At 41.0% G+C, this 25,071-nt stretch overlaps 3 protein-coding genes across 9 annotated transcripts in view; 2 read left to right on the top strand and 1 right to left on the bottom strand.

Annotated features, from left to right (window-relative positions):
* Window positions 1-1,806: 1,806 nt before the first annotated feature.
* Window positions 1,807-7,645, bottom strand: chtopa (chromatin target of PRMT1a). The gene is made up of 6 exons (XM_018695430.2): window positions 7,496-7,645; window positions 5,998-6,087; window positions 4,707-4,857; window positions 3,321-3,495; window positions 3,009-3,155; window positions 1,807-2,842 (listed from the first exon to the last, which is right to left on the bottom strand). The coding sequence occupies exons 2-6, from the start codon at window positions 6,060-6,062 to the stop codon at window positions 2,640-2,642; spliced, it is 741 nt and encodes a 246-aa protein (XP_018550946.1). The 5' UTR covers window positions 6,063-6,087; window positions 7,496-7,645; the 3' UTR covers window positions 1,807-2,639.
* Window positions 7,646-7,796: 151 nt separating this feature from the next.
* snapin (SNAP associated protein) lies at window positions 7,797-11,035 on the top strand. The gene is made up of 4 exons (XM_018695432.2): window positions 7,797-7,939; window positions 8,871-8,917; window positions 9,094-9,212; window positions 10,522-11,035. The coding sequence occupies exons 1-4, from the start codon at window positions 7,824-7,826 to the stop codon at window positions 10,627-10,629; spliced, it is 390 nt and encodes a 129-aa protein (XP_018550948.1). The 5' UTR covers window positions 7,797-7,823; the 3' UTR covers window positions 10,630-11,035.
* Window positions 11,036-12,275: 1,240 nt separating this feature from the next.
* Window positions 12,276-25,071, top strand: part of smad10a (SMAD family member 10a) — a 39,470-nt gene continuing 26,674 nt past the window's right edge. For 3 of the 7 annotated variants that reach the window (XM_051078675.1, XM_051078685.1, XM_018695424.2), the window contains exons 1-5: window positions 12,282-12,650; window positions 13,835-13,910; window positions 19,391-19,634; window positions 23,645-23,819; window positions 23,994-24,017. In XM_051078675.1, the coding sequence (XP_050934632.1) occupies window positions 12,647-12,650; window positions 13,835-13,910; window positions 19,391-19,634; window positions 23,645-23,819; window positions 23,994-24,017 (523 nt within the window). In that variant the 5' untranslated portion in view covers window positions 12,282-12,646. Of the gene's footprint in view, window positions 12,651-13,834; window positions 13,911-19,390; window positions 19,635-23,644; window positions 23,820-23,993; window positions 24,018-25,071 lie in introns of all 7 variants that reach the window. The other 4 variants (XM_018695426.2, XM_018695425.2, XM_018695428.2 and 1 more) reach the window with 4 other exon arrangements.

Raw genomic sequence — 25,071 nt, 5'->3', positions numbered from 1 at the left:
CAGATTTCCAACAACCGTCGAATTTTGGTATCAGGTCAACTGGTGTTTGGATATTTTTGAAATATACTGTGAATCATTTTGAGTCCCATAGCAGTATTAATGTTTGTATGGAGGCTATCAATATCTATTGTAAATAGAAATGCCTAAGCTGGTAATGCCACATAACAGATTTTGAAATGGTAGGTGTCTTTTAGGTAGCTTGGATGTCTGCTGGAGAGGGGGGCCCAGAAAGTGGTCTATATAGAGAAAGACATTTTAAGTGGCACTACTGCACTGTGATACTATTGGTCTGCTGGGAGGAACTGCATGAGGGGCTGTCCAGGTTGAGGGGTTTTTATGTATTTTAGGGAGGAGAAAAAATTGCCTGTTCCTAAGCTTGGCTGGTCTTTTTAAGAAATCCTGCTGTTTAGAAGTGATGAATTTCTTGTTAAAGAGTTTTTGAATTGTGTTTTGTATTTTTGTAAGTGTGTGTTAAGTTGTGTGTTGTCTAAAGTTGCCGATATATAGTACTTTGGATTGGCCAATTGTCTGTCAGCTACCATAGCATACTGTTGCTTGGGCTCTAGGCCCCAATAAGTGCTATCACACCCTACATAGTCAAATGAAAAACAATATACAATATTATGTACCTATTTACGAAATGGTATATATTCATACAGAGGGATTTAAATAGAAAAAAAGAGTTGGGTTGAATTGCTCAAACTTTAGTTCATGCTGGCCATGTGGAGGACTGACCACACACAGCCACTGAACAGGTGGGATGGAGTGGAGTGTGTGTTAAGTTGTCTAAAGTTACCAACAACTTGGTTGCCTCAGCACTGTGGCATACACTGATTGGCCTAACTCCACCGAGAAGCCTTGCTAACCCGGCCATGGTGGACTTATTATGGTCTGGGCAACAGTGGACCGAGCTCCTGCCTACACTTGCCAGTGGAAGAAGGGGCATGGGGTTACAGTAAGCAGCTGTTTCTGCTGGGGCTAGAGGCAGATTTAATGGGTCTGCAGTGCTTCTGTGCCTCTGTCCTCGATACATGAAGGGTCCTGAAGGCCACGAGGGACCATGCTACTCCAGCTGGTCTATGGCTGTTCAAGGAGCCACGATTTTGTTTCTTTTAGGCCCCCACCCTGTCCCCAGTGGGCCGGATGTGTGAAGCTAGGACATCTGCTGATGCTGGCTGGGATCCTGGAGGAGTGTACCGACATCAGACCCATATTCATTTTCGGGATGTTGAACTGGATTGTGGACGAAATGTATGTGCCACTTCCAGAGGATCTGAAAGTTGCACATACATTTCGAATTAGCTGAAATGCACCCCCAGCTCTGAAAATACTAGCTGACTTAGTATTTCAGAGCTGGGGGTGATAGTCAAGCACACTTAAAACACTGATTACCAACCTGTCACCTTGTGTTTGTTGAGACAGGAAAGCAGATTATGATGCTGTCAGTTCGCTTTTTTAAACACATTCCTCAAATCCTTTTTTAACCACCGACCCCCATCCCATTCATCCCAACCAGTTAAAGCAGATGATTACCCAAGTGCTGTTTCTTACAGTTACTTTTCTTCTCTACTTCCACCAAGTGTTGGTGGTGGGAACTGTTGGATTCCTCTCTGTAATATATAAAATTTGTGTGGCCTTGGGATAATTTATGTTAGAATTTGGCACTGCACAAATAGAACTGAATTGAATTATCTTCAGCCTAAACTGAAGCGATGGTCTTTCCACATCCACTGGGAATAATCAAATTTGAACCTATGTTTTCTGATTTTACTATTTCTGCTATTAATTATTCACTTCGAGATAAACAACATTTCAACTATATTTAATTTGTGGTCAACAATTTTACTCAAGGGCATTTAAAATTCATACAACCTACACAATAAGGGAACTCACCATTTCCATTTTAATTAAAACCTATTTTACTTGCTTTGGGTAATGTCATAGAAATGCTCAGTTCAGAATGCCTACACTCAATAAAGAATGCTGACAAGTGGGAGATACAGAGGAACAAAAAAAGCTTCAAAGTATTACATCTTTCAAAAATAAAACAGTCAAATGGACACTTGGCTTAAAGACGTTTTGCTTACATTCTTTTTCATCTAATCATTTAGAAGTTTTTCATCGCTGATGTTTTGAAGATAAGTTAATGAATGAATCCCAGCAGATCCGAGCACACCAATGCTAAAATCAAATTTAAAATAAAAGTCTTTTAAAAAAGGTGTAGTTCAAAATTGGCTTCAACAGAAGGTTAACACAATACCACCTGGATCATTGACCAGTTTAAACCATTATGCATTTCTGTCCCAAAGTGTTACAGGATATATAGATGTAAAAAACAAACAAACAAACAAACAAACAAACAAAAAACCCACAGAAGTGTATAGACAGCAGGGTTTGTTAATGTTTAAAAAGGTCCCTTCACACAATTATTCCAGAATGGTTGATGCAGAATTGACTAGCTGTCGAAGCACATTCAGATGGCAACTTGATTTCCTGCTGAGTCCTGGACAGTCACCACTCTTACCTAAATTATGAACACAATCATTTCTCAGCACATTAACACTACACTGTATGTGTGAGGTCAGTTGTACAGTTCTGCAGTGACTCTGCATGTGCTTCAGATTCAGAGTTCTTCAGGGTCACTCCATACTGTCTGGGTCTGCCTGGGCCATGTAGGCATCCAGCTCAGCATCCAAATGACCTTTGGTCTTTGACATGTAGGCGTCCAGCTGGTTGTCCAGTTGTTCACGGGTCACAGCTGGTCGGCCAATACCGCGGCCCCGCCCACGGCCGCGACCACCTCGGCCAACAAAACCACCACGACCACGCAGTCCACCACGACCTGTCCAACACCACACATTCACAGCAGATAATGACTGGAGAGAACTGATCAACAGCCAACAACTCAATGGCTTTGAGTTGGTCTACTTTCTTTCTCTATGATAACGTAGCACAGGTGAAAAGCACAATAATTTTGCACACTTTAGATAAAATAATACAATGTCAACCTCTGGCTACTCCGCCTCGTGCTGCTCCTCGGGACAGAGCCCCTCCTCTACCAGCAGCTCCTCCACGATGGCGGCCTCCTCTACGCATCACCAGGCGACCAGCAGAGCCACGGCCTCGCATGGGGGCACCTGTAGGCACTCGCTTCCCTGCGAGACACAGAGTCATATCATCACCCAGTGAAAACCCAGGACATAGACTAAAGAAGAAAAATCTAGAGCCACATTACAAGAGCCCTGTGACAGCAGGAGCACACAGTTTGAGTTAGAGCCATGTTCAAAAGTGAGATGCTGTGTGAAGTTGTGGATATAGACCTCTCAGGGACAGAGCTCCCCTCATTACTCCTCCTCTGGCTCGTCCTCTGAGGCTTCCCCTGGTCATTCCCCGCATTCCTCCTCTGCCTAGAGCAGCTCCTCCACGCATCAGAGCCCCAACAGGCCGGCCCAGCCTGGCCTGGATGTTGCTCTTCCCCAGGCGCTGCTTCAGGCTCTGATGCAAGTTATTCATAGATGCAATTAGGACAAAACGAGGTCAGACAAACAAAGAGTGCAATGCTGAAGAATAGTCATCCTACAGGTGGTGGTGACAGCCGTTCACCCTAAGCCCATGTTTAGGCCAACAGTGGCCCTGCATGGGGAAAAAAGCAAAGCAGTGTCGTCCAGCAAGAAGCTGCGCTGACTAATCACACACATACAGGAGCTCATTTCTATTAAATGACTTGATATGAGCAGAATACCTCTACTGTGTGCCTTGTGATCAACATGACCAAAGATAAAATTGTTGCCACACTTTCTGGGGTTGTAAAACAGTTATGGACTGTTGCAGTGATTTGGCATCTAATAAGCCTTTAAACACATTCATCTGCTACTTTACTCCAAACAGACTTCCTGGACTACATTTCATTGTCAGTGTTGACCATTAAACAACACAGCCTCCTGTTAGCCTGATGACTTGGCAACAGTATTATAGTTGGAATCGAACACCTGACATGTTTCAGCCATAGTGTAAGGGTAATTAATCTACATTATCTAACTTTAACAATCACTTAGACTTACTACTGTGTTTGGAGATCGTTAAACTATCACGGCAGTAGATGTCAAACAGTGTTACTTCTGATTTCAAATTGCACTCATCAATTTTTGGTTACTAGGAAGCTCTTAACAGACTGTTAGAAAAATATCTGGTCTTCCAAGATATTAAACTACGCTCACCACTCTGGTGCTGTGTGATGCCTACAGAGGATTGACAGGAACTATTATGAACATATAAATCTGTAGATCATAAAACAACAATGAGCTAAGGGAGACTAAGAGCTGGATGCCAGTGGAATATGGTTTTGGCACCATTGACTCTTCTTACAGTATCACGCAGTATATACTTTTTATTTTGTACTTGAAAAGACCCTCCATATTGTGTTTAAGCTTCTCACTTGTTCCTGGTTAATCAAATCTATTCATGTAAGATAATGGAGACAAACTCCAAGATCAGTTTGGTCTAAAGTTTTGGTAAGTAGCAATCGCATCATGCCAAGTCTCTTTCCACAGTCTTAGCATAAATAACTCATTCTGGACATGTTATAGACCTTCCCTTACCTCATTACACAAATTTAGTATTGGTGCAGGTCAATCTACAGTTCACAACATGGCCCTGCATGGTAAAAAGGTCCACTGACTCTCAGTTTGCCTGACCCGTGGCCTCACCTGCTTATGATTCAGAGCAGCTTGCACTGAGGGCCGGTTCTCCATCTGCTGGGCCAACCGACGATTGCGGGCACTGGCCAAATGCTGCTGTTGCATGGTGGCTCGAATGCTTACTGCAGTGGGCTGCTTGTTCTTCAGCATGTTAGTGAAGCTTTAGAGGTGGGAGGGAAAAAGAGGGAGGAAAGTAAAAGAAGGGGACAGGGGATATACAGAGGAGGAGGAGGAAGCAGGGTTCCACATCAAGTCATTTCTTATATTATGGATGCGGCCACACAGACTGGTGGCTCCTTCGTCAGGTAAGACTTATGTTCCACTTGTTGGCACTCACTTTCTCTCTCAATCAAATGACAATCCAGAATTATTTATACTTGAATTTAGCATGTGTTTTCAAACAAGCACAAGAAGGCAGGTAAACTAAGATAAAGAAAAGAAACTCCAGTGTGCAAAAACAGAGTGAAAGACAGAAGCAGAGAGAAGGTGCCAGAGGAGGAGCACAAATTGCCACTTACGGGCCTCCAGCTGACTGGTTGGTGTCATCATGCTGCAGCAGCAGAGGCCCTGGACATGAGGAGTGCTTAGCAACCCAGCCACTTACAGCATGGACCGTGATTCATGGCTAAACCACAGAAATTCAGACCTGGGAAGGAGTGTTTGGGGGAGTGGGGAGGAGGGCGGGGGCTTTAAAAAAATAAAAAATAAATAAATCACGTCCAAGCCTGGACTGAGCATCCATGGTCTTATAGACTTTGAGCAGGGAGGAAGAATATGATGATAGAACAGAAGGTTGAAAGAGCCTGTGCTTCACTTGCACAGGTTTGAGAGAGAAAAGTTTGAGAGAGGATTAAGAGGTGCCCCGTCTCCCTGGTGTAGCTTAAGCCTTCCACTTCCCTTTCAAGGCGTATACTTGATGTATACTGTGTAATTAATAGGGATCAGGAGTGTGAAGGCATTTGTAGGACAGTGGTCTGGTCTAGCATAGGCTTACCAAGGCATACCAAGTGTGACCACTACCCTCTCCCCTTGTCTACATGTGTGCACTGCTCACACAAGACATTTGGCTTAGGCAAGCCCCTGCTCAATGTTACAATCACATTTAACTCTGCCGGTGCATCAACAAACGTTGACAACAAAGTTGAGTGAGCAGTGCACGCACTGAGGACAGTCAGAATAGCATCCATGTTGGGTTTGGTCCACAACAGTAGCCTTCCATAGAGAGCACTAGAACCTTCACAAGCCAAGGCTGGCCCTTGCATCTGGTGTCTAACTGCAGGCAGGGTGCGTGGCGCCTCACCGCTCATTTAGGGACACTTTGGTGGTGCTTTTCAGGACAACTTTTTGGGAGGAGGCTGCACTCATTTTGACAGGCTTCGCTTTCAGGTTCCTTGAAAAAAAGAGGGGACAGAAAAAAATGAAACAGAGTCAACTGGTAGTCATAAGAGGGATGGTAGGGAAAAATTTAGACAGTAAAAATATATGGTATTAGAGTAGGCACTTGACCCAACCTTACATTACGTGTATGACAGACATTTATACTGTACTTATTCTAAGCTTAACACACTAATAGGCTTGGTTCTGATAACTTTTTCCATTTTGGGTGCGGTTTCAGATTGGCTAAATATGCAGATTTCTATCTGTCTTTGCTGTTTTTATCAGCAAATAAGAATGAAGGAATAATGTGCGTGGCCAGGTATGACCATTGTTGCCAGTGGTTGATTACATTAGCTGAGGCATACTGATGTGTTGTTTTCTGGTTCAAACTGGCATCTGTATTCAGGGTTAGGATTAGATTATTTAAGAGAGAAGAGAAATATCACTCTGTAACACCACTGCACTGAGTTGACTTTGTGTTTCTGTAGTTAAACAAGATCAAGAGACTGACTGGTGGTCTCTGGAGAACTGACCAACTGACTGCAGTACGCAAGAAGACTCTCCAGGTGAACCATTAATATGAAAATATATTTCAAGTTTCTCAGCTTTGCAGTTATGACTCAAGACCTCTAGTATTTGGATCAAGTAATTTATTGTAAGGTGTTAAGTAAGTAGGCTACATGCTATAAGTTATATGCATGTTAAAATACATATTTCATCATCATTCTCTATCTTCTGCTACTCACCTCCTTTGCATACAACAAAAACTGATTACAGATCTGTGAGATTTAGTTATTCACAAACTGGAAGATTAATCGGATGATATTTGATCAGGAATTTGAAAGCTTCCAAAATCTTTAATTATCTCTATCCGTTTTCTATAGCACTTTAGATTAAACTTGATTTTTATTCACGATAAATGTCATAAACCAATCCCTTCAGCGTAGCAAAGGGATTACCTACCAAGTAACGTGGGCCTTATTTTAAGATAGTGGCGTCTGTACAGTAACCAGTAGTAAGGCCAGTGGGTAGGTATGGTGAGACGTTGAACAACTGTCGGATATCACACAAAGACAAACATGTGCAGAAGAGGCTGAGCAGAGAGCATAGGCGTTTCCTTCCCGTTTGCCATGGACCGGGTAGTTCTGATTCTGACCCACCGCCTGACTGTGTAACTGACTTTAATCTGTCCCTCACATACACATGATGTGTGAGGAAGACAACCGTCCCCTTTCAAATTAAGTGTCCTCTTTCTTGATCCCAACAAACCGAGTTAACTATCAAAAACAAGTCAGTGGGCCCATCGTAAACTTTACATAAGGTCAGCATCTGCTGCCCAAACCATCTCTAGTTGCAAATATATGTGTTTCCGTATTTAAGAGGTTCTACTAGAATCAAAATGTCTAATAAATGTTACTTACAATGAATGGTGCGTCGGTCGAAAGAAAAGCCTTGGGCCTACAGCCGGCAAGGGTTAGCTTTAGCGGCTCTAGGAGCAGCACAGTGAGGCGATGCAGGGTGTTTTATATTCTTCTTTGGAAACAGAAACGGTATTGTGCTAGCTTCCTGACTGAACAGACGTCGACAGAATAAAGCTAGAATGCTAAAGACGGAGTTTGGCTTCGCGTCTCCCTAAAATGGTGCTGCCGTCGCCCTGTCGATCTTCGGGAAGAAAATGGAGAGGATTCTTATGACTCCACCGTCATTGTGACGTAGTTTCCTGTCTGGCTACGGCGATGCTCTATTAAAATGGCCGCGGCGACTATAGTGGAGAGTTCTACTGGTAAAGATGCTATTGCTGAGGGGTTGATCGACCTCCTGAAGCCCGCTATTCAGCAACTCGACCTTCATGTACACTCAGTCAGGTAAAGCCTCAATTAATGTCGTTCTATCCTCACCTGCAACACACTGCTATAACCGCTATAACTATCCGGGACCGTCTCGTGACCGGCGCTAATTTCAGGTCTAGAACTGACATGTACGATGACCCCATTACTGCTGCAAGTGATCGACGGCAGTAACGTCTCTTCTTGTTATAAGATGTTACTGTTACTTTTGCTATTGACATGACCAATGGACGTCAGTTGTATTCTCTTGTTACTGTTTGTGCAGATGAGCAAGCTCTGCTACAGCTCTCACTAACTACCTTGTCCCTCAAGTTTGTTCTGCAGCAGAGACGTGTTTCGTGCGCTGCCCTTGAACTGCCCACTGTATATTTTGTGATGAATTGCAATGATGCAGAGATGAGGTATTTTTGTAGGCCAGCCCGGAAGCTCTCATCACCCTAGTTCCCTCGACAAAAAGCCATTTTTTTCATTGGGTTTTAGATTATTGCAGACATTAAGCACTGTGTCCAACAAAAGTTTATGATTTGATGATGAAAGTTTGGTTCAAAAACATAATGTTCACAGATGAACGGCACTGTCATGATTTCGAAGCCCAAATAAAATTGCAGATGTAAAAGGCTAATGTTAGACTATAAATGAACTACACCACAGTGGCATGATTTCAACCTCAAAAACCAACAAGCATCCGACTTGTAATTTAATTTAGCGTGCTTACTTAGAACATTTGCAATAGTTTCAGAGTGGGGTATTTTCTAATGTAATTTATGTTGTAGAATTAAACGTGAAAATGTCTTGAGCTTGTGTTAATCACAGACCTTGTTTCAGCCATCTAACCAAAACCCATGGTCAAGGGTTTCCGGGTTTTATGACTCATTCCTGCACCACTCTATTAATGTTTGTATAATTTGTTATTCCTCTTGAACTAATGTGTTTGTTTTATTCATTGCAGAGAAAGCCAGGTGGAATTAAGAGAACATATAGACAGCCTGGCCACAGGTAATTAAGTGTATAATGTCTGTCAAATCCCTGATGCAGGTGTTTGTTTACCTTTTTATTATTTGTCTTCAAGATGACATTATCTTTTCCAAAATACATTTATCAAGTACATTAAATAACATATGGTTGCTAACCAATGTGTTGGTCTTGTATGTCTTGTAATGTGTTATTTGCAGAGTTATGCAGGATAAATGAACATCAGAAGGTGGCTCTAGACCTGGATCCTTATGTGAAGAAGCTGCTGAATGCAAGACGTAGAGTAGTGCTAGTAAACAACATACTGCAGAATGCTCAGGTCAGTGGCAAGCTTTTTGTGTTAAAGTTCTTAAAGCTGTGCTATCAACATTGGTGTCACTTGCAGTAGTTTTCTTTCTAATTTAAAGTTCTCTCCTAAATCCTGTTCACAAAGCTGCTGAGTAGGGCTCTGTTGCTGTAGTTGATGTCAGTTCTCATGGACAAGCTTGCCTGCCAGGACCACAACAAATACTGGATTACAGACCCTGCAGTAATAAATAAACAATAAAACAGTAAGAGATAAACACCTAGTCCTAATTATGCAATAATACATACAGATAATAATAATAACAGATTAGGCGTTGTTTTCAAAAGTAGTTCATTTCCCCACATGAATCCGCATGAATTTCATTTCACAATAAAAATGTACATTCAGTTCAATCAATGGTGAAAAAAACAAAAGCAGAAAAAGTGACCACAAGACCCATCCCTGCTTTGTTCAGTTGGTGTTTGGGGAAAAAAAAATCCTAGAAAGAAACATTTGGCACAGGTATTACATCCAAAAGAAAACAAGTGTGGGAACTAATATGTCTCCATGTAAATGTGGCATTCCCACTTGTACAGAGGACAGTTGAGGACTGTGAGAAGAGGTGATATGCACCACAGTCTCAGTTGAGACCAGAGACTGCAGCTTTCAAACAAGCAGTGAAGCAGGGAAGGCCAGATACACAGCTTGATTTAATTCAGTTACATTTGGCAAACATACAAGATTTTTCTACAAGTATGGGGTAGTCTTGGTTGTTATGTCAGTGGTTAATAAAGTTTTCAAGCATTCTCAAGGAGAAGACTTACCATAAAAAGCAGTATCTCTGATTGCCTCCATTGAATATAAAGCATTTTTGTTGTAAAATATAAATTCCCTCAGTGAACTGACTAATGCATCCCTCACAAGCTCCACAACAGTCATTATTACACATGGTTAAGGTGGTATCTTTTAAGTAATTCAGCATTGTGTAACATTGTGACATGGAATCACAGCAGCCACTTAATTCTTTGTGATTTAGTTTTGTGACTGAATCCTCTCAACTAGTTTTAACTTCTCCCAGATTTAGGGGCTACTATTTGCACAAAGTGGCATTGGGGATTATTCTTAATCCATAAAAAGCAAACATAAAACAGTAAATGCAGCAGTATTAAGATTACTACCTCTACCACCCCTTATACCACTGTACTGCTGCAATTACAGCTGGAGCTACTAGTATCACTACCACAATTACCAACTGGTCAAGGTTAAAATCAGAACATGGTATGAAAAACAAACAGTGAAACAATATACAAACTGCAACATAACCTAAATACTCTGTTGCCAGGAACGTTTGAGGCGACTCAACCACAATGTGGCCAAAGAGACTGCACGAAGGAAGACCATGCTGGAGGCTTCAGGAGTGTTCGCAACCCGCTCCCCCAGTAAACCCTGACCCTCCTCCTGTTCTGCAATACTGTGAACTGTTTTAAACAGGAGGGACACAACACCACAGGAAACTGTAACATGAGGAGGACAAGTCTTCCTTTGACATTTACTCAGTTGTTTGTCTAATCATAATGCTGGTGTCCTGCACCGCTTTGTCTGATGTTAAATACAACAGAATCAGCTTTACAGTATCACCAGTTCATTATATATTAAATACATGTGGCCACTAAAAAGTCATGACCATCCACATTTATTTAAGTTGATGTCTTGTGATCAATTCATTGAGTGTTACTGAACTCTCCCTCTGTGTTCCCAAGCTTTGTTAATGGGTACCACAGCATTTTCTGTGTAGCTCTGCTAACATTAATGTGTTATAGCAAATAAACACAACATGTAATGTTGTGTCTCCATGATCATGCAACATAATGCCTGTGATTTTTGTATGATATGAGGAATGTTGGAAAGTATACATTAAGCTTGACATTGAGCTTGTGTAGAAACAGTTTCATAAATTGCTCATTTGTCAACATGCTGCTGAAAATAAACCAAAGGTTCCAATATTCATCGCACCCCACAATATGAAGGTGTTGGGCAAAATGTTAAACATACTGATGATTTACCTGTTCTTAGAACCTTACGAGCATGTTGGTCCAGAGGATGGCACTAGAGGAAGTGTGATCTTGTCATTTGGAGCATGAAGATGCTCAGCAATGTGGCTGGTAGCTCTTGAATTTACAGTTGCAGTATTTATTAATTTCCTAATTATTTCTACTGGAGTTTTACTAATATGGGTATATATATATGTGTGTGTACCTGGAACTGTTACCAAATGATATCGTCATTTCAAGGACACAGGTAAATTATTAGAAATAATGGACCTGCAAAACAGAGATTTACCATCTGGCCATTATGAGTAATACCTGCGAAGATTTTACATTTTAGAAATGGTCTCTGGAGACCAACCACGTTTATGGAACACGATCAGTCTTTACAACGTGCTGGTTCAAGACGTAGGGAAGGACTCACCAAATCATGAGGAATCATAATCTGGGGACAAAACATCCTCAGTCATTTGCACTCGGGGTTCAGAGCCCTCGTGGCCTCATTTCATCAAATGGTCCTGGAAAATTTCCAAGGTTGGTTGATTTTTGATCACAAAATGGCTTAATTGCAGATGTTTCAAATACTAGCATATATTTCCAACCAATGTGATCCCTTTATTCTCTTGGGATCTACACATTGGTTGGAAATATATGTAAAAGTAAAATTCTGGGTCTCTAAGGAAACCACACAGCACAACGCTTTATTTTGCCAGATTAGTAGAACATGTAGGTTGCGACTGAACTAGTAGGCTACATGACACAGCCAAGTACAGGATCAGAAACGGAACTACTTGGTGTAACACATTAGTAATGCTTTTCTTAAACATGTCAACTCTGACCAGAAAAGGGTAGTGTTGCTAAAACAACAGTTGCAGTTCGTTATGTGTGTTGGTGGTGGGGTGTGTGTCTGTATCTGTTGGTGGGGTGGGGGCTAATCTCAGCGGCGCCACTTTAAAAAAACAGTCTCGCAGACCTGTCAATCTAGACGAACCAGACAGACCCTGGCTCGCTGCCCTGCCGTGAGAACCGCTTTGTGATTAGCCGAGAGCGGTAGTCCAGATGAGACCTGACCGTCTATTGGCTGCCGCATGTCGAGACGCTGACGCGCACGACGTCTCTCCTCTAGTCTATTGTTATTGTGTCGTGCGCGTGTGGAAGAGGCAGGATGCACGAGGAGACAGTGGGGCCGTTATACGGATAAGAAAACAGAGAAATACCAAGCTCGCGCAGTGCCACACATGAAAAATAAAGAGTAGCTTCTTAGGAATTTTCGGAGACAAATAGCCCGTGAATACAAAGCCACACACAGGTCTGATTTAAAGGGCTGTAAACACAGACAGCGGCTCAGCACACACAGCACGGAGAGAGCTGCCCGAGAGGTCCGAGGTCTTTTTGTCCAAGTTCTACCCTCCACTCCGGCTCATGTGTAAGTACAAGCAATTTATCTCTAAATTTTCTTTCTCTCGTTGTCGCCAGTATCGCAACCAGACCAAAACCGAGAATTTGAGGGAGAAGTTAGCCAGATTACCTTGCTAAATTGTTGCTTGTATCTGCAACAAATGCTCTTCTGCTGTCTCACTCTTTCTCTGTCACTGTATAAACGGGCCAGTAGCGTCCTCTGTATCCCACCTTTTCTTGTATTCGTTCAAGTTAAAGCAGTCAGATAAAGCAGTCGTAGAAATGTGTTTGGTACATGGACATGCGGAGACCACAGACTTCGTGACGCACGTTAACCTACATGGCATATCACAGAGCAGTGAGAGTGTGGCCTGGAAACTGCGCGGGGTGTTTTAGGAAGACAGGTAAAAATCAATGCGGTTGTATTTTTCTGCCAATTCACAGTGATGGAAGTTTTCATTCTAAGAGAGCTGTCCTCCGGGTATCACATTGGTGTGAGACCTCTGGGCCTGTATGATAAATAGGGTGTTAAAGAGGAGTCGTGGACGGACGAGTGTGTCAGTATGGTTGGAACGGGATGAATGAAGCAAGTTAAGTGTGACTGTCAGCAATACAAGCTGTTTCTCTACTGAGAGCTATGATTCTGTAATAAAAAGCCGTGTTGGAGGACATCTTACCAGTTGGTCTGCATGATAAAATAAAAATATCCCTTTGCTGCTCCCACTGTACAGTATGTTTGGCTGTTAATGTAAATTTCAGTATTTGACACGTATGTTACATTAGGCAGGTTAGGCTGTAATCTCCCAAGTTGGGTAGCACCTAAGTACATTTATTCACAAACTCTACTGTATAGCCTTGAAGAAGAATACTTGACTGACTTGACTTGACAGTTGAAATCAGAATTTTGATTTATATAGCTCAAAATCACATTTGTCACATTTGGGGACTTGAGTATTCTCATTTTTTGCTAGCTGTATGGGCTGCAAAGACAATTAAAATACATGACTAAAAATCACTTCAGTGATAAAGTGACTATCAGAAGTGTTGCTGATTAATATTCTGTTGAAAAACAAATTGATTATTTGACTAACACCAAGATTGATCAATTTAGTAATCTTGCAGATTAAGATTTGACATACTAAACAGAGGATCAGAGGATTTGCACACTTAACTGGCATCCACCAATTACAGGTCTCTCTGCTCTTCCAATAGGGACTGATTCAGAGCTGGGCCATCACGATGCCAGTGAACTTTCTGGTCATTCATTGGCTGACCAGCTTAATACCAGGTAAGCAAGACAACAAATATGTGTCACAGGCACAGCAAGTACAAGTGTTTTGGTTCTGACTTGGCTTTGACTGTAATATCTTCAAATGACCAAAACTAATAAGATCACCAATATGCATCAATACCAACACAGTGAGCCTTGATCTGAAAGGGTGACTGCACAGTAGCTGTTGTGGCTCCACAGCCCTGCTTCCAACCAGGTTTTAACATGGGTGTTTGTGGTTTTAAAATGTAGACACGGGCCTCTCTATTAACTATATTATAACAAGAAACTAATCATGTAACTGATATTGGTGTGGACTTGTGGGCCTGTCAGCCTGTCAAACTGATATAAAATACTCACCAACATACAGGAGTGGGAAGCAGAAGTTATATTGTGTTGCCAGACAGATATAAGGATGGATAGACATTCTGTGAACAGTAAATACAGCAGTCTCACTCAGTGTCGTGATCATCCTCAGCAGATAAAGATCTCCAGTTGTCATGGATTTATAAATGTTCATATTTCCATTCCTGCACTTTCAGGCCTTGTCTACCTTGCTCCCTTAAAAATTGAGAATAAACGTTCATGTGAGTTATCATCCTCAAATTGGCAGGGAGAATGTGCAATCTAAACTTGAAAATGAATTTGGAAAGTGGACTTCAAAATTTGAATGTGTCCTGGGTATAGCACCTGATTGTTTGAAATGCACTAACTACAAGATGCCATTCTGGTACAGTCGTCTGCAGTTGTGGTTATGACACACTGACCCAGTCACGTGCTGTATGTATCCTACAGACTCCCTGGGCTGGAGTTGCAGCTTGTGAGTCCTCTGTGTGAGTGTTTGCAGGGCGTGTCTCTTTCCTTATTACACTGAGGAGACATGTTAAAGAGAATGATTATGTATTCCTCTGGATTTACCAAAGTCATGCAGTCTGCAACAGTGAGTTTTGTGGGGAAAATTCTCCTCCTCTGAACATGAGGTATAAACATAATGCACACAGGATTCACATGAACCACAAGTAAGATTGTGATGATGAAAAGTAACATGCATTAAACATATATTTAAAATGATCAAAGTCATTATTTATCAATACCTGATTATTGTTGGCCAACACAAACAAATAGTGGACAGAAAGCTTTGGTTTGACTTCACCAAACTGGAATATGACTGTGATCATCAATGAACTGTGGCTCAGGAGGTAGAGCAGTCGCCCACCAAACGGAAGGTCGGTGGTTTGATCCCTTGCTTGTCCAGTCCGCGTGCTGAAGTATCCTTGGGCAAGATACTGAACCGCTAAACTACCCCCGATGTGTCATTGGTGTGTGAATGTGCATGTATGTGTTAAAGAGCACTTTAATGTTTAGAACAAGTGCTGTATGAATGTGTGTGTGAATGGGTGAATGTGACCTGTAGTGTGAAGCGCTTTGAGTGGTCAATATGACTAGAAAAGGGCTATATAAATGCAGTCCATTCCATTACAGACTGCAACTAAACTTTTCTTTCTTTTGTTAAGACATTTAGGTGCATTTACCTTAGTGCTAACACCATATCAGCAACATCTCCATCTGCTCTGCTAGACATGCTCCCTCCATCTGTCTCTGCCCCTCACCCCTTACCAGTTGCTGTGTCTTGTGGATCTTTCATGCTTCTTTGATTTCTCTTATTATATCACTTCATCATCCATTTGTTTAACATGAACATGTTTATTGCCTCCTATTGTACTATTAATTAGATATATGGTAAATGTTACTGCAGTTTCATTAGTAATACTGTAACATTTACAGTTTTGTTTTAAAGAACACTATATTATAATTTCTTTTCTAAGATTTCATAGGAATTTCACTTTAGGACTTTTCACACTTTTCACTCTCCTTCACTCCCGGGGTGTGTCAGTGCAGGTATCAGTACAGGAGATGACTATTAATGAGCTGCTGAAGCAGGTGATGAATACACACAGACCACAGCTGCAAACTCAGTCAAAACCACAGTGCTCATTTTCTTTGTGAATCTGGCCCATATTTCAGCTGCCATGCTGTCTGACACCTGACATGTACAGGTGAACATGGTATATGAACAAGGTTGTTAATTGTTATTACTAAATGAAGCAAAAATGTGGCTTTTTTTCTGCCCAGGGACAAGATGCGTTTATATATCGAGTTAGACAATAGGAAGTGATGAATTCTCTAAGACAGGTTGACCTCTGTCATGTAGACCATCTAAATTTGTTCAGTGGTAGAACAGCTGAAAGGTGAAAAGTAAGTGTAATTTGGGATATTCTAAAGCTTGTAACTAGGGCTGAGTAATAAAACAATAAAACCTTTAAGACATGGTCAATAACAACGTCGATAGAACTCATTCCACCTCTGTTCTGACATATATGACATATGAAAAGCCAATGATAAGGATAATAGCACAGTGTCGAACAAATCATGTGGCTGGCACAGAGTTACAGCCATGTCAGATTAGGCTGATGCACACAGCACACACCAGAGGAGTAACACAGGAGTAGCTCATGTGCTAATGTTTTGGTACTGCAGCCATGCGCAGCACAGGCCCAAATGACAGAGGATTGACAGGTACAGAGAGCCGGCAGAGACAGACACAGCTAATAAAAACACTGGATTTGTCCCAGCAGAAAATACAAAATATAAATACAAATCTGACTTAATGTTACCTACTATTGGCTCTCTTTGTCTCATCTTTCTCTCTCTCCTGCTTGGCTCAGCTGGGTATTTTGCAAATTTATAATAGGCTATTGCGGTAGCGGCAATAATTTTCCCATTTTGGGCCGTTACTATTAAACATACATAGCAGACACACTGCAGACATTAAGTTGGTGTCTAAGTCTCAGCTCAGTTATCTCTCTGACACTGTCTGCCAGTTTTAACTCATCATATCACCAGTAGTTTCAGCTTTAGCTGTGTCTGTTCTCGCGACTAGACTTCATTATACAGATCTACCTCATCCTTCCATCACATCAGTCCAGTGTTTATATCCTGTATCACGTGTCCCGGTTATCAAACTGCCAATTTTCCAAATTGGTGAGAATTATTAGGGTTCTAACCTTGAAGAATGATGTGTGTGTTTTTTTTTATTTTGTCACCAACATTTTGACTGTTGTTAGCGTCCAGGAAAAACAGACCTCTGTTTTGTCGCCATAACAATCAGCTTGGCGTAGAGTCAAAATTCTCATCATAATCTCTCACTTAACCACAACAGTCTTCTTTTCTAAAACTGACAAGTTGCCATTTTCAAAAAATCAATCATGAATGTTAGACAAACTAGTTGTAGGTCGTACAGATTCTCATGTCAAATGCTACCAAAATTCACTCAGACATTCTCTATGTTGTAGATATCAAGTGATTCAGATGTTGTTCTGATCACTCAAATGGTGAGTCTGCAGTGTCATTCAGTATCTTAGTAGCTTGCAGGGCTCCAGACTAACTTTATCTACAAGTAGCACCGGTGCTCCTTACTGAAAAGTTTAGGAATTTGCCAGATTTTAAAATTATTGACCAGTTAGACTTCATACAGATAGCTTTCATTTTAGCTTATTAGTAACAATTTGCTATCTTAACCAACGTGCTGTGGTTGCATTAAACTTGTCAGGAGACTGTTGAAAATATCGCTTTTCTCCAGTTATGATTGTGGAATCTGATAGGTTGGATAGTGAATCAAAAAAATGCATGGAAGAGAGTAGGGTCATCAGTATTGGGTCGGTGTATGTCTGCAATAGGTCATTTGGTGATGATAACATAGACTGTGGTGGACATGCGTCTGTAAGGAGAGAGAGGGCGAGAGCTACATTGTCTGTGGACAAACTATACGTCAGTGGGAAGCCCTTCCACGACCATGATCACTGCCTTGCTGTAGACACCCAAAACACACAATAGCCCATACACAAAGATGAAAATACAACTCAAAATTTACACCCTGCTGTCTACTGCTTCATTCTCTCACTCTCCCTCTTCCTCTCTCTGATGTTGTCAGACTCTCCCTTTGTATTGAACATCTGTCTTTTGTTTGTGTGTGTTAAAGCTAGCTTTAGAAATGTGAGTGAAGGGGAATTTGTATGCTGTTATAATGGGGAGGATTATGGTGATGGTTTCACAGAACTGCTGTCCATTATTATTGAGACATTTCATATTGTGTTATATCATATTTTTTTATATTGTATCTTTTTAAAAGAATTCTTCAGTGACAAACGCACAATAATTCCAATGTGCTTGTACTTACACGTACCTGTGCAAATGGCAAATAAAGTCTCTAATCTTGACTGTAATATTGTTTCAAATTAAAATCCCAAAGTGCAAGCTAATGTTGATACATCCCACACTCACCATTAATTCCTACACTCAGAGGCAAGTAAAATTGACCATAAGCAATAACAGTGACCTCACCCAATTCTGTAACCTGGAACATGTTTTGGAGTAGTTCACAGGCAAAGAGAATGAAAGAATGGAACAATATAAAAATCTCACAATCCGATAATACCTCGGTAACAAGTCCATGATATGACATTTATTGTGATATTTTTTAAAAAAGGCAAAGGAAAAAAAAATTCTGTTCATTGAACAATGACCAAGACATTAATTTAAAAAACCCAATCAGTTGGATAATGCTGTTGGATAACAAATGCTTCCTTTAGAGTCTTTTGGCCTAGTTGTTTTTTTTCCCTCACATCTTCTCCAGTCTTTTGAGGTGACGATTTGCCAAGTGGCTTCACATATCGGTCGTATCCCCCAACGTGTAGATAACTGCAGTCTGACAGTGTCTGCATATCGTTTCTTGTTTATCTGTCACCTTTTCCCCTCTCTCATTTTGTAGTTCAGGGAAACTGAAATGCTTCCGCACATTAGATCTAGAAGATGCTGGAGCATTCACAATTTCTAAGGCCTTGTCTCTCTCCCCTGCCCTGTCCCTTTACTCCAAAACCGGCGTCTGCCATCTTCACTGCACTGCATTGTACTGCACTATAGATCCATAGATTTGAAGAGGCAGTGAGCGGAGTGCAAAGGATGACAAGCACACATGAGACACTGGTCTCTGTAGTTCTCATTTCCCGTCACTCTACTCCACCGTTGCAGTAACTAAACTACAGTTTTGCCCAGAAGACCTGTCCTGTGTTACCACCAAGGTCCACTGATGGTATCAAGACACTTTTGTTCTCACAATATTGTGTAACTGACCATACTGTTACATCCCTATAATTTATCGTTCTACAATCATAAACTACATGATCAAATTACAAGCAGATGTAGGCCTTACACAAAAAACTCACTTAGCAGAAACAGAAAGTCAGAAATTGAAAACCTCACAATTTAACCAAATTTACTCGTCAGCTTACAGTAATGGTAATGATAATGATGTGTGTGGCTGTGCATGTCCAAGCATATTCCTTCACATACAGCGAAGGAAGTGCCACTATGAATTAGCCGCAGTGGGTGATTACATGTATGTCAAGCTTAAGGAGGCTTCCTCTTGTGTTCCATGGCAGCAGCATTATGTCGGTGAACCCTCCGAGCAGCAATGATGCCTGCCTCAGCATTGTCCACAGCCTCATGTGCCACAGGCAGGGTGGAGAGAATGAGGGCTTCGCTAAGCGGGCCATCGAGAGTCTGGTGAAGAAGCTGAAGGAGAAGAAGGATGAACTTGACTCACTCATCACTGCCATCACCACGAATGGTGTCCATCCCAGCAAGTGTGTCACCATTCAGAGGACACTGGATGGACGGCTACAGGTCAGTCCAACTCCCATGTGCAGGCTTATTATGATATTGTATTTTATGTGCATTACTTTCAGATTCATCAGTTGAATCAATTGAACCTGCTATGAGGTTTATCTGTACCGGTATCTTTTTATGGCTGACTTCAGTACCATTCTGTGGGGTCCATATTCAGAATATTGAATATTCATTCTCAAATGAAAACTAGGCACGTTCATTTTATTTCATAATATATCCAGCAGGTGGCAACATTCTATTAACATATATAGCATGCAGGCACTCACAGTATCACACTATCTAACTAACTTAGTTAGTTGTGTTGCAGTTACCTGTTGTGTTCATTTTTGTTCGTTAATGTTGGGCATTGTCCGCCTAACCCCTTCACTTGGAGAACATCTGCTGCCTCTCAGGGACAGTGGTCCACCTGGCATTATTCCTGATAAATTCTTACAGCAGGAGCTCTCACTCTGCTCAGCCTGACCAGGAGAGGCACTCTGACCTGACCCCAGACAGCCTACTGCTCCTACTGCGGTCTCAGCTTCACAGAGCGACAGAGTGCAGGCTGGCAAAACCAAGGAGGAGGAATTTGCTTCTGCATGAATGACCATTGGAGCAATATCTTAACAGTGCTATTTAAATCACTCCTTTACTAGAGTCACTGTTCACAATCTGCAATATTTTTGACCAATGTTATACCACAGTTAAAAGTAGTTATCATGCTGTCACGTGAGCAGCTCTTGGACATTCTAAGCACAGCCTGCTGCTATTAGCAGGTGGAGTCTCTGATAAAATTCAAGGCTACTTTGAATTCACAAACTGGAATGTTTTCAAAAAGACGACAGACAGCCTAGGTCAATACACAGACACTGTGATGTCATTCACCAACTTCTGTGAAGGCTTTTGAACCCCAATGAAAACACAGGTGAGATGGCCTTGAGGAGATAACTGACTACTAGATGAGAAAAAACCTTTCTACCTGAATAACTGCAAATGTTACAACTTGTTTTGGATCCAGAAGCAGACAGAGAAACACACACATACACAGACAAACAGAGGAGGAGAGGACACATGAGAAGACAGGAGAGAAAACAAGGAAATACTAGGAAAGCCTGGAGTCACATGTGGAGCTGTGACAGTCAAGTCACCAACAACGTGCAAGTGCAGCTAGGAAAACTATTGGTGCTAGAGTACCATAAAGTTGTGTGAAAATGAATTTCTATTTCTATTTCATTTGTTGTTTTACATTGTGTACAAATTCTGTTTGATCTCTTGAGCCATTTTCTTTTTCAACGTCCAGTTTCAATTGCAAGTTTATGGTCACTAAGTCTATATTTAGTTATTGTTTGTCTTTTTATAGGATGTTTTATTTGGGTTAAATATTGGGCTGATTGGAATTCTCTGTCGCTTTGCATTCCTTGTTCTGTTTGTGATAGCAGTAATAGGTCATCTGCGTAAAGCAGCAAACTCTTAGCTTCTGTTCCTTCTAAGTCCAGTCCTGGGGCTGGGGAGTTTTCAAGCACTTTTGACAATTGGTTGATGTATATGTTGAAAAGTGTTGGGGATATGTTGCAACCTTGATGGATCCCATGACATTGTTTGAAAAATTCTGTTCTTTTTTTGTCCAATTTTTACAGCACACTAATTTTTTAAGTATTTACATTCAGACAAGTCTTGCCTCCAATACTGTTGTGGGATAACTGATAGAAAAGAACATTATGCTAGATTGAATCAAAAGCTGTCCTGAAACAAAGGCGTGACCGGAGACCGAATCCTAGCTATATTGCGCAGGTGAAAAAGACTAGTCTTTGTAATGTCTTTAATGTGCTGATCGAAGGAAAGAGCAGGATCAAATGTGACACCCAGATTTTTGGCTGTTGTACTTTGAGAAATCACACAGTTGTCAAGGAATATAGTTACGTGATCGAACTGGTGTCCTTATCGTGCCAGGCCAATAACCAGCATTTCAGTTTTGTCTGAGTTTAGAAGCAGGAAGTTTTGAGACATCCAGCTTTTAACAGAAGACAAGCAGATCTCTAGTTCCCTAATTTGAGAGGCCATTATCAGCCTTTATAGGCACATACAACTGGGTATCATCAGCATAACAGTGAAAGTTAATTTCATGACTCTCAATAATTTGGCCAAGAGGAGAAATATAGAGAGAGAAAAACAGGGGGCCAAGAACAGAACCATAGGGAACTCCATATTTCACATCAGAAAAGGCTGATATGGCCTTAAAGGCAGACAGATAAGGTTTGAAAAGATTATTGTCAGCTAAGTGAGCTGAAAGCTGCTGAGACACCACTTTTTCTAGTATTTTGGAGAAGAATGGAAGATTTGAAACAGGCCAATAGTTACTCAAAGACCCAGGATCAAGGTGTGGTTTCTTAAGTAAAGGTTTAACCACAGCTGTTTTGAAGCTAGAAGGAACACTGGCAGTCATCAGCGATACATTCACAATATTCAGCACTGCAGGGCCCAAGACTGGCCAGAGATCTTTGAAGAGTTTATCTGGTAAAGGGTCAAGAAGGCAAGTGGTGGGTTTAGAGGCTAGTACCAGCTTAGATAATGAATCAAGACATACAGTGTCAAAATTCATCAGAGCAGAGAGACTCTGAGACTCAGTGTGCCACTGCACCACCATGCTGCCCCCACTCTTTAATACCAGGTTAAAACGTTTAGGATAGCCATTTTAAATTTATTGCCACTGTGTTTTAACATTTCTGTTCTGATACTATCAAGACCACAAGCTTTTCCATTTTTAAGGTCAGCTAATTTTTCTTGTATGTCTTCCATTGTAATTGTTCTGTCCAAGAAATTTTGATTGTCTTTTATTGTGCTTTCTAATGATTTTAATTTGTCAATTGATGATATCTGATGTGTGTTTAAACCATAATAACATGTACTGCAATGTTATCTTTATATGTGGTAAAATTTAATTTTCTCCACAGTTTCCAATAAGAGTTTTGGTCTATTACCATCTTGAGTTTGATCAATTAATCGTCTGTGTATTTGCTTTTTTGGTTGATCATTTTCTTGTATTGTTTGAGTGCTGTGTGGTATTCATGGCATAATTCTTGGTTTTTAGGGTTATTGTGTTTCTTATTTGACAGGTTTCTGAGATGCTTCCTGAAAAGGAACATTCACTGTCAAGCCATTGTTCTTTTGCTTGTTTTCCATTTGATTTGGAGTTTGGTTTCTTCATTTCTGACTCTTTTGTGGAGGGGTATCAGGTTGTCTTCAGGATTATATATCTGGGTATGGGGCTTAGTTTATTATTGCAAGTAGAGTATGATTATGATTATGATCTGATACAGGGCATTCATGATGCTATTTACCAACACAGAGCAGTAGGTTAATCTGCCCAGGGAGTTGCCTCATGTCCTACCAACAATGTATAACCCCTTTGCACATTTGTAAAATTTCACTGTATCGCCGCATGCCCAATGTCTGCCAAAGAGCACTTTGACACTCCACAAGGCAACTGGGAAGTTGTTGCTGACTGATGAAACTATGGTCAAATTGTTTGGGAAGAACATGCAGCACTAGCTCTAAAAAGGTCACTGCATACCAACATTAAAACATCACCCCAAAGATGAAGTACAGTGAAGGGAATGTCATGCTTTGGGGCGGCTTTGCTGTTCTCTGGGTCTGGACAACCATCATCGAGGGACGAATGAATTCCCAAGTTTGTCTGGGTATCTACTACTCTATACTGAAGCTTCTGCTCTGCTCCTCCTATGGCAGTCTGCAGAAATATAAATAAATCTTGGTCTCACAACAAGCAAACATTTTGTCATTCAGACAGCTGGCAGACATCTGTGAGATCACAGAAATATCTTAAAAAATATAATCCACTGCTGGAAGGATTTGCAGTGTGACCGAATCACAGAATAACATGAAGAGCTGAAAACACACAGCACTAGGATGTTGTAGCTCTAGGAGTTACAGTCTTCGGAGTAGATTCAATCAGCATGACAGACAGATGGTTTGAGAACTGTTGTAATGATACTTTGCTCTCTCCTCAGGTGGCAGGGAGGAAAGGTTTTCCTCATGTGATTTATGCACGGCTGTGGCGCTGGCCTGACCTCCACAAAAATGAACTCAAGCACGTCAAGTTCTGCCAGTACGCCTTTGACCTGAAGTATGACAACGTGTGTGTCAACCCCTACCATTATGAGAGGGTGGTGTCTCCAGGCATCGGTAGGTCAGCTTCATACTTCAACAACTCTAAGGTAGACTTCACAGGTTTCACAATCTCTGTACTAATTTTATCATTGACAAATATTAGCAAGTATAGTCCAACAACTTCATTTTCTGTATGATGTCTCCAGTCAAGTTTCCACCTTCACATGCTCTTTCTGTTTTCTCTGACAGTTGGTCTCAGCCTTCAAAATACAGGTGAGTTCTATTCTACAGCACCACATCATGACTTCATTCAGGTTCAGGTTTATTGACACACATATGCATAACTTCAAGAAAGGGAAACAAAATGTTGTTCCTCATAGACTTCAGTGCGAGATAGAACAGACATCACAATCAGCACTCAGTCTGAAGGGTAAGAATAAGCACTCTGAAATCAGAAGCAACAACTTCAATGAAAACAAGATTCAATGTATTTTTTCCTCTTCTGGCAAATTTGACATGTGAAACAGAATTTCAGTTTCCTGACTGAAGTTACAGGTCATGATGAAAATCTTGGAATTGTACTCTTGCCACTGCGCGACCATAAACAGCAGAGAACAGTCAGGAGACAGCCACAGCATTCACACACCTTTTCTTGTGGATATAAACACCCGGTCCTAAGCTGTATTTCACAGCTATATTTCAATGAAAACAAAGTTGCAGCAGTTCTTCATTTCACACCAGATAATCCATCGTACTCCCTTTGTCAATCTCCAGCTGATCCTAACAGCTATTACTGAGTTTCACTAAAGGAAAGGTACTCCTTCTTTTTTCTTCTACAGTTGAAGACATGTAACAAGGAAAGCACTGAAAGGCTGACATGTTTTGTTATATGCTATCATTGTTAACACATGCATGTGCACAAGGTTATGGCAATAAGTAGCATTGCATTCAACACACAATAAAACATGAAGTTTGACAATGTCTTCTAACTATACTGTAGTTTAGACTGGCTAACCAGAATATGAGAACTGTTGAAAAAACTGTAATTATGGAGAATGAGGAGGCCCTGCTAAATTCAAGGCGAGTTTAATATCTTTTCACACACTTTTAATGAAGTCTTAGCTGCAACATGAGGTTTACAGTTCTGTAGTCTTTTATGTACAAAGAATTTTTTTTTTTAAATTTTAGTTTAATAAACTGGAAATCATTGTGAATAAACCATTTGAAGTTAGTGACGGAATTCTTCTCATGTCATACATAAAACATAAAATGAAATTAGTAGAGCTTCAGTTGTCTGCCTAAAATAGATTGCAAGCATCACTTCATT

Source organism: Lates calcarifer, linkage group LG3 (genome assembly GCF_001640805.2).
Source record: "Lates calcarifer isolate ASB-BC8 linkage group LG3, TLL_Latcal_v3, whole genome shotgun sequence".
Classification (NCBI taxonomy): Eukaryota; Metazoa; Chordata; class Actinopteri; family Centropomidae; genus Lates; species Lates calcarifer.
This window is presented reverse-complemented; position numbering and strand designations above follow the sequence as displayed.